The 10012-nt window shown below is 37.3% G+C and overlaps 1 protein-coding gene across 1 annotated transcript in view; it reads left to right on the top strand.

Annotated features, from left to right (window-relative positions):
- The first annotated feature begins 3981 nt into the window (after positions 1–3981).
- sestd1 (SEC14 and spectrin domains 1) overlaps positions 3982–10012 on the top strand; it is a 31645-nt gene continuing 25614 nt past the window's right edge. Inside the window, exons 1-4 of the mRNA XM_079618124.1 lie at positions 3982–4106; positions 6076–6139; positions 7974–8059; positions 9073–9181. Of these exons, the coding sequence (XP_079474250.1) occupies positions 8005–8059; positions 9073–9181 (164 nt within the window). The 5' untranslated portion in view covers positions 3982–4106; positions 6076–6139; positions 7974–8004. The remainder of the gene's footprint in view (positions 4107–6075; positions 6140–7973; positions 8060–9072; positions 9182–10012) is intronic.

Genomic DNA, 10012 nt, shown 5'->3' with positions numbered 1-10012 from the left:
TAACAGACGAAATAAGCTCACAATTTACGTGACCGGAGACAACGGAAAAATACATGGAGAGCAGCAGCTTTCGTTTCTGCTCTGACCGCCGTAAGACCACACCAAACGCTGTGAGTGGTTGTTAGAAATGTTTACTCATTAGGCCAGTAGGCGGAGGTGGTCTTTTGTGGCTGTTCAACCACATTTGACCACATGAGCGTCTACACTACGAAAGCAATCCGGTTAATGCGGTTTCGACTACCTACCTCTGGAAGGTTCGAAAATTTTAAAACTCAAAACGTTTTAGGCCCCGTTTACACCTGCATTTGTCAACTTTAGCATTGTCCACTTGTGATCCGATTAAACAGGGCAAACGTTTCATAATAAAGATTTCTAAAGAGCTGTTTAGTCATGATGAAAATTTGTAAGCTGACATAAAAAGTTTATTATTAATCCTGGGAGCCCAAAAAGAATCGATTCTTCAATTCCGCTGCATTGGAGTCGATTCCACTCATAGATTCGACTCAACTGAAGAGCCAGATATGTCCAGCTGTGAAAAATTCCAAAACAACTCCTCTTGGGATTTTATTAATCCAATTGGCCAAAAAGAAGCATTCAGATTCGTTCACTGATTCATTCTGTGAATCTTTATTTAGCTTCATCATAGGCTGCATCCGAAATCTTAAAAATGCTGCCTTAAGAGAATGCATTCCAAGGCATCAAGGCATGTCTGAATCCAATGTTAGCTTCTCTTCCTCTGATAGGCTACCTTTACCTGATCGGTTTTTGAAGGCAGCAAGGAGTATCCTTCACTGTATTTGATATCCCACAATCCTGTGCTTTCCAGTCTGTGACAGTTGAGCTAAAAAAATAAAGATGGCGTCTGAAAGTTGCGGTTGGTGGTGTAACAGACATTGGCCAGTGAGAGCAGTAAACCTCATTCCCCTAATCAGAGGTCTTTAGCGTTCTTGTTAGAGCGCCCGCCTCCCATGCGAACGGGTTTGGGTTCGAGTCCTGCTTGGAGCGGGCGGTTCGAACTGGAGGGGCTACAGTGGCATAGACATGTATAAGCCATATTCGACCCGTCCAGACACGTTGACGAGCCTGCCATCTTGCAACGGTCAGCGTGTCATCACTCACTATAATGGTGCATTCATACGGCGTTTACGCTTTTCATTTACTTTGAATGTGTGACGTCATGCATTGCTGAACTGAATTGTGGGTTCTGTCGCATTGTCACTGCAGTTGCTCGCGGCAGAGATTGAATATATATATAAAAGCAGCCTGAGACCCGTCTCTCTGTAGGCAAGGCGTGGTGAGCTGGAACCTGCTTACTTCACAGGGCACCACATCATCCAATAGGAAAATTCAACTGCAGTAGCCACCGTTCAACCTGAAGAGGGCAGCACTCAGTTTTCACAGAATTAAACCACTTTATACCCAAATCTCAAAAAATGTACTTGAATCAATGAACAGCATTAATAAAGCCCCAGTCTTACAGATCATTAACTTTAAAAAAAGTAATAATTAGGGTTTAGTTTAACAACCAAAACATAATAACATGACTAATTTAAAACAAAGGACAGTGGCTAAATTACATATTAATGACTCGAAAATGTGTTTTATGACTTTTTATGAGTTTTGAAGCATATCTTCATTTCTAATAGGCTATATCTTTTTGGAATAAACTATTCATATAGTTTTACGCTCTCTTTATGAATTTTTTGAAGCGTCAAAATGGTAGTTGTGTAGCTGTCAATGGAGGGACAGAAAGCTCTCAGATTTCATCAAAAAGATCTTCACTATATATTCCGAATATGAACAAAGAGGGGTGAGTAATTAATGACAGAATTTTTATTTTTGGGTGAACTATCCCTTTAACACCAAGTTCTGTTTTAAGACTATATATATGCTTTACATAACAGTTTAGGGCATAACCTCTTTTCTAAAACAATTATCATACGTTAATTATGGTTCTATTTTAAGAATATATGAATTGTTATTCATCATTTTAGGGCATAACCACTAAGCTGTTATAAAGCATTTGTTATATGCTTTGTTATATGTTATATTGTTATACAGTTTGTATGTTAATGGGATGGATCTTTTTAAGTTTCAGTAAATGAAATTACATGAGAAACTTTGTTCAATTTGTTTTGCAAATGATTTCTCAAAGTTACATTTTTGGAATGAGGAAAATGAGCGTATAAACTAATTAATAAATATTTCTAAAGCATTTTGAGTCTTGTGATTAATTTAATTATTGGATTTTCAGGAAAAAAAATGTTGATTTTATGTCCATCTTGATCTATATTTCATTGTTGAAATATCATTATTGCAGGGTGCAGACCTGATGAAAAATCAATGTTAAATGTCAACATTGATTCAATGATAATTTGGTTGATGCACTAACATTGATTGAATGTTGATTCAGTGTTGGTCTGCTGTCTGGATCCACATTCAGTCTACTCTCTACAAGGACTGTACAGACAAAGCATCAAATTATTAATCTCTAACTCAAGTGACAACCCAGAACATCACTAGGAATAGCTTCCAGTGACTCAATGAGCAAACAGAGACATCTAGTGGCATCTTCTTACGCCCTTTTCAGATAATTAGGCTACTCTGAGCTAGTATTATTATTACCATAGCAACTGAATCTATCCATCCTCTTCTATTTTTGGAACCCATACAACATAGGACAGACCTACTTATCTTAATTTCCCTTTCATGCATCTTTTTATTTAAATGAGCAAATCACACACACACACACACACACACACACACACACACACACACACACACACACACACACACACACACACACACACACACACACGTTCATTGAAACAATGCCAGTGACACTGTAGTATTCCCATATTCCCCAATACGAATGAAGTTTATAAATGCCTCTTACAGTAAATTACTGTTTACAATCCACACAACATATTCAGCTAAAATCATTGAGAAAAGCATAATTGCCAAATCTATTTTATAATAGCATTCAGCAGAGGGATTTTCGACTGCTTGTCACCATCCCTCTAATCGCTTGTTATAGAGGATAGAGGCTAATGAACAGCATGTAATAGGGATTGTGAGAGTATAACTCAATTAACTTTGAGCGGTCAGCAAGGTTTTGTATACTATAGTATCATATATAATTTGTATTTCTTTTGTTTACTTATTTTGATTGTTATTTATTAGTATTCAAAGTAAATAATGCAGAATCATTTCATGTAGAGTATAACTCAGCCGTGCAGCGTCTGTGTGGAAGAATCAATTTGTCTCGTTTAGAAACATGGATACAGTTTTGTTTAAACAGAAAAAAGTTTTAAAAAACAACTAAATGTAGGCTACTTGTATGCTTGCATGCATTAACACTATTATGCATGGACTTTTTGCAAATAGGAAAGACTGGGGCTTAATTTGAATAGTCTATATATTTCATATTTCAAAATAGACACATGTAGTATATTGACTACAGAAAAAAACGAATAAACGTTACCACCAATGAAGAAAGTACAGTTCTTTGAAAATTTGACCAGTCATTCCTGTTATGAAGCCTTTGAAACTCAGTTACGTTCATAAAATGAATATACCTGTGTTGTAATTTAAGGAGATATTTCTACAATTAGTGTTATTATGGGAATGGATTGGAAATAAAGAAAAAGTTCTTTCTTTCTTTCTTTCTTTCTTTTTTACTTCTGAAAATTGTATTTATTTATATGTTAATGTTATATTTTTGAAGTAATCTTTACTTGTCTGTTATCAATTGTCAATTCAATATTTTGTTTTTGAAGTTTTTCACTTGAGAAATTACCTTTCTATTCACCTATTTTCAATTGATGTTTTGAACTTTTGCATGGTCCGTTTGATGTCAGTGTTCCTCTCAATCAATCCACAAATTTCAGATATCATTTATCATTATCTGAATGATGCACTGTCTGTTTAAAGAAACTCTAGACCCCGCCCACCACAGTGAGAGACACGCCCTGCGCCGTCATGTGGGAGGAGCCACGCGAGCAGGACCAGCCCCTTTCTAACAAAACACAACGCTGAGCGTCTTCTCAGTATCAAAGGCGATTATCAATAACATAGATCGACTCCGGGACTCAAAACGGAGAAAGGTAATTTTTTTATATATATATATAATAATCCCTCAGTGTGATTAAAAATGCAGTGACGTTGTGAGCGAAAGCACATGGATCATGCATTCGCGTCTTTAGTAGCAGTGCTAACAATCACGGCATTATTATCGACGTTTATCAAAGGTAAGTTAGTGAGGGATTGTCCTTGTATTCAACCCCGAAATACACGGCATTCATGTTAGTCATGTATTAACCTCCATAGAATGAAATATAGGTCATTGCATGCTGTTCTGCGTCTCGCGCGTGCCAGTAGCCATGCACGCTTCCAGAAAATATGGTTCATGGTCATGTGAAATAAAAGCCAAACTGCATTTAAATGTGTACTTTCACGTGGCACCCAGTCTCGTGCGTTGTCGTTAGTTGCGACGATCGTTTTACTGCGCAGATGACCTGTAATCATAATATTATGTAGGCCATATAGGTGGATACCCGTCTTTGTCTCGAGCCGCGAGTCATTCCTATAACTCAGCCAGCTGTTGGTTTGATTCCAGACACTGATTCCCAGCACTGGCCAACTGTTGTCCTTATGTGGCCAGAAACGACTCTCAAAGACCACAGTTTGAATCTTAATTCTTAAACTGCCCAAGTGTATGTGTTTATATAGCCTAGGGCTGCTCTGACATAGTGAATATCATGTGTCCTGTCAAGAACAATCCCAAGTCCCTTTTCACCACTTCATCAAAGCAAATGAAAACAGTTTCAGTGTTTATGACTTAAGCACATTTATTTTGATTATCAACTGTAATCCAAAACCAGTCTCACATTCATTAAAATTCATCAACATGAAAGTGTTTCTAGATTAATGGCATCACAGTATTGGTTTAACTGTAATACAGTCATGATAATCTAATGAATGTGATGTGAATTGTAATGGAAAACGTGGCTATTTGTCATTAAAATATAAAAGATCTAAACTTTGTATGTCAACACCATTTAAAAGAAAAAGACTATTATGACCATTTCATTACATTATGATATTTTCATGATTAACTTGCTTAGTTGTTTGTTTACTTTGCTGCATTAAGACTCATATATTAATTATTTAATAGTTTATCCATAATGTTGCACTGCCCTTAGTTTGAATATCTAAATAGATGGACATTTTGCAGCTATTTACAGTAAAGATAAAAATAGGCCTACCTGAGAATTTGGTGATGATTCTGGATTGAATGTAATTGTTTGTTATTCTTTTAGTGTTTTAGTAACTCAATCCATTCTTTGTAAATGCAAAATATGCCGCTCCTTACATATTGAATATGATATTGGCATTGAAATCAGTTTTGCATACAGTGACAATGCAGAATGATATTATGTCCTAGAACTAGAACACAAAACATGGGCATTGCCAAAAATTTGCATTGGGATGGGCCAGCGGGTTGCATGGTAAATCATTGTGCAGCAGTGCAATGTAGCCTAATAATTCTAAAGGTCCACTTTTGTTTATTTTTTTTTTTTTTATTTGCTAGCACCCATTCCTGGCTTCCAGACACATCAGCAAACTGTGTAATCGCTGCTGAGCGGTCCTTTTCTAAATGATGTGGCACTTTTCTGTGCATCAGCTTACGTTAAGATCACTTTGCCAAGCTGTGCTTCCTTTTGCAATCCTCCCTAAATCCATTATTGCAGTTGAGGAGGATTTTGATAATCTTTTTTGGGGAGCGTTTAATTTTTATGATTTATACTCAGTCAACCAGCAACACTCCATTGGTATTACCCTATTGGATGCTTACGTGACCACTTGCATTCTCAGCAGTTTATGAGGAGGTCTTTAGTTACCACTCTGATTAATTCTGATGTATTCAGATTGGTTGAACTAAACTGGATGGCAAAATCCAAATCACCAAAGAAGGTCTCAACGTAGTTTTTTTTACTCTCTCTCTCCCTGTAACTCTCTCACATGTTCTGTTTTTCCTCTTTCTCCTCCTCCTCCGCTCTCCGATCTTTGCAGAACATGGAGCAGGAGGGAATCGCATGAGATGGAATGTACTTGATGTGCTGCATCACTGTTGAAGGTGAGTGGGACTGTCTGTCAGCTTTTTGAAATCTAGTACATCCTGCATTTGAGGGCTCAGATCACTGTGTACTTGAAGCATGCTGTGAACATTCTAGTGTTGCCTAATTATAGTGATTTAACCTACTTCTCAGCTTGTTTTGTCAATTTGTTCTTTTTTTGTATCGTTCTGGTCTTTCTGGCATGGTGAAATGTTGCTTCTTACAAAGGTTTTGTTGGAAGCCCTTCTTGTTTAAAGTTGTGCTGGTGTGTTTATCCTAAAAAAATTGATCAGGAATGCATTGTATGACTTGGCATTAAAGGAATAGTTCACTGGCTGTCAACCTCTAAAGTCAAATGATCCCTTTTTGCATGAAGCACAGACTAGAATATAAAGGGAGAGTTCACCCAAAAATAAATTCTTTACTCGCCCTCATGTTGTTCCAATCCAGTATGAGTTTCTTACTTCTGTAGAACATAATATATTGAGAATTATCTCAGTTTTGGTTGGTTACCATTGATTACCATTTTATGGCAAGTCACTTTGCATAAAGGTTTCTGCTAAATGACTAAATGTAAATGGAGAAAAAAAACAGTGTGGTTTCCAACATTCTTCAAAATGTCAGTTTTTATGTTCCACAAAAGAAAGTCATACAGGTTTGGATGTTGAATAAATGATGACCAGTCGCAGCAGGTTTGACATTCTGTGAATAATGACTTCAACTTATGTTGGTTTCTCATGCAAAGCTGATGCTGGTGTATTGTATGATTCTTTAATGGTGTTTTTGGAGCTTGACAGCAGTTTACTATTTTTGGGTAAACCATTCCTTAACTTCTTTCCTCTATATTAGTGTTTAATTAAAAATATCTCAAAGAACTGCTTTTTATATCTGCCTGAAGTATTATTTTTTAAGTATGTTGAGTCATAAGCCCCTTTCATACAGCAATCCCTGTAACTGACCGTAAAATTAGCAGAATGACTTTACCGGTAAATACACAAATATGCTGTCACACAAGCATCTGGCTTTCTGGCCGGTAAGAGACCATTCACACATCAGCACCAAAATACCGGTAAATTCTGTGATGTCAGTCATCGGATATGTTCATAAGATGATCATGTAGCACATATTTAAGGAGGAAAAATATTAAAAAGCTTACTGTAAACAGCACAGAGTAATCACCACATCCCCATAAGAACTTTGATTGGCCCAAAGAAGACTTCTTACGTCAGCGCGTTCTGACTTTGTACGTGCTCACACCGGTAATCTGCCGCGTTCATACAGAGCGTCATACCAGTAAGTGTTACAACTTCCCTTACTGGTAAATTGCAAGAACTGATTTAAAGGTATTTTGGGAAAGGTCCTGTTCCCACATGATCTCTTACCGGTAATTTTCCAGTAAAGACTGAATGTGTGAAAGGGGCTAATAGACGCACATGTAATTTTATTCCTTCTATGCCTATGGGATTTTGAGGCTATAATCATGAAAATGCATTTCAAAGTCATTTGTTTTAGCCCTAAATCAGTCGTGGCCTAATGGTTAGGGAGTCAGACTGGTATCCCGAAGGCTGCGGGTTTGATTCTTAGTACCGGCAGGAAATGACTTGAGCAAGGCACTAACCTTCAATCACTCCCCGGGGGACGCAGTGAATGGCTGCACGCTGCTCCGGGTGTGTGTGTGTTCACTGTTCACTACTCGCTGCTCCCAATGTGCGCACTAACTTGGATTTGTTAAATGCAGGGGACAAAAAATTACCACCGTATGGGTTACCACACCATACTTGGCCGTCATGTCACTGGTCACTAAATTTGTTCTTTAATGTGTTATCTAACAAGTTCTTCTTGAACTTTTTGCAGCTGTGTAAGTAGACAATAGACTTGTTCCAGGATGGAGGCCTCCATCATGCTGCCTGTGCTGAAGAAGAAGCTGGCCTTTCTGTCAGGTAAAGACTAGTAACATTATATTAAGATCTGTCATCAAGTCATCAAATAGTTTAGAGTAGCTTGGCATAAAAAGTATCACAATATTACAGAAATGCATTTGCTGTAGGCATCTCTCCTCTCCTCTCTAGGATGTGATGTGAATACTTTATTCATGTTTCATGATTAGATTAGATTATAACACTGAGCCAGAAATAAGCTGCTATCCAATAAAATGGATAGCGTCTAGTGATTATTTGAAACCCTTCACTTCTTGCTTTCTTCTTTGCCTTAATGGTAGTGAAAGATTGTGTCTCAGGCAGCATCAGTTTCATCTTAATATAATGTAGTCAGAGATCATTATATGATCTGTTATTACTTTTGGCTTAAACTCTGAACCTGAACACTGTATTATAAAATGATAGGGTAAATTAGGTTTTCGCTGTTCAAATTTTCTTCAGTGTTAGTAAACCATTTTTGGGGCAAATAATTGGTTATTTTATTTTATTAGTTAGTTACTACTAGTTGGACTTTAACTCATATGTCCACATATTATTTATTATACCTTCCGGAACTCAATATCAGTGTATGAGGCTGATTTGTCCTTTATCATACGCTGAAGGTTGTATACATGCCTCCAGTCCAGAGTGTTGCCGCTTGCAACGGCTAGGTCATGGGTTCGATTCCCAGGGAAAGCAAGAACTGATGAGAATGTAAATGTGTACCTTGAAATGCAATGTAAGTCGCTTTGGATAAAAGTGTCTGCTGCCAAATGCAGAAATGTAAATGTAACAAGAACATTGGCAAAATGGGGTCATACACTGAGGTGTTCTCTGATGAACTATTAATTACAGTTTGCAATGTCACGAGGCTCTACTCCTCCAAAAGGCTTTTTGTATAACCTAAGTACTGTTTTCGTCAGTCTTTTCCTTGAAGCCTCACACTCTTACACTGCTTTTCCATTCCTACATCATATTTCACTCTGTGCTGCTGGATTTTCTGCATATTTCCTGACTCGGCCCATTTGGTTTTCCAGGAGGCAAGGACAGGCGCAGTGGTTTGATCCTGACCATCCCACTATGTACCGAACAAACCAGCATGGAGGAGCTCAGCGCCACTCTGGACTACCTACTGAGTATTCCTAGGTAAAAACACAGCTCTGTTGCAAAGGCTGTACATCAAGCACATGTCAAAAGTATTGAGAGCAGAAATTAAACATTAATCTGATCATTGTAATTATAATGCACACTGTTACAGTATTCACACATGGAATAGAAAGTGGCCATAATTCATGGTCAGACTGTGGTTAGAAGTTGAAAAATACTTTTATTGATTTCTCCAGACCTTTGAAAGTTTTTTAGGCTCCAAGGCACTGGAAAGATTCTGCTGTAAGTTTCTGTTAGTTTGTCCATTTTACATTTGTTTTGGCTGTTACAGTATAAAGGTTTAACAGATAAATGATTAAATGATAGTTATGATTCTTAATTCTGACTGGATGAGCCATGTTCAAAACCGCTAGATTAAAATGCACAGTTTGTATCCATGCATTGTTGCTTGACAGTCACAAACTGTTACTTGACAGAATAATTTGTATTCCAATTCCATTCCTAATTTTGACCATAGAAAAAAGAGCTTTATATACTTGGTGTGTGCTTGTGCCTAAGAACACTAATTTACCATGGTAAAAATATAGGTAAACATTTTTTTTCTGGTTTATTGCTTTAATCTGAGTCCGTATGAAAGAGATAATCACACCCTGAGCTGCAGCGGTCAATTGAGTTTTGACTAATGTTAAAGTCTGACAGTCGTGCCTCACATGAGTGCTGGCAGTAAGACCATCACTTGTTCTGTAATCACTTTTATTTTTCAATGCTTTCATAGTGACCTTCTCCAAATTACTTTTCTACTGACATTTTAGAGGCATTTTACGGGGTGAGTTGGCTGTTCTTTCCCCCAAAGAATGAAAAGAAATGTTA

The sequence above is a fragment of the Phoxinus phoxinus genome (assembly GCF_949152265.1).
Source record: "Phoxinus phoxinus genome assembly, chromosome: 7".
Lineage (NCBI taxonomy): Eukaryota > Metazoa > Chordata > Actinopteri > Cypriniformes > Leuciscidae > Phoxinus > Phoxinus phoxinus.
The sequence above is the reverse complement of the archived record's forward strand: the minus strand, read 5'-3'. Positions and strand labels throughout refer to the sequence as shown.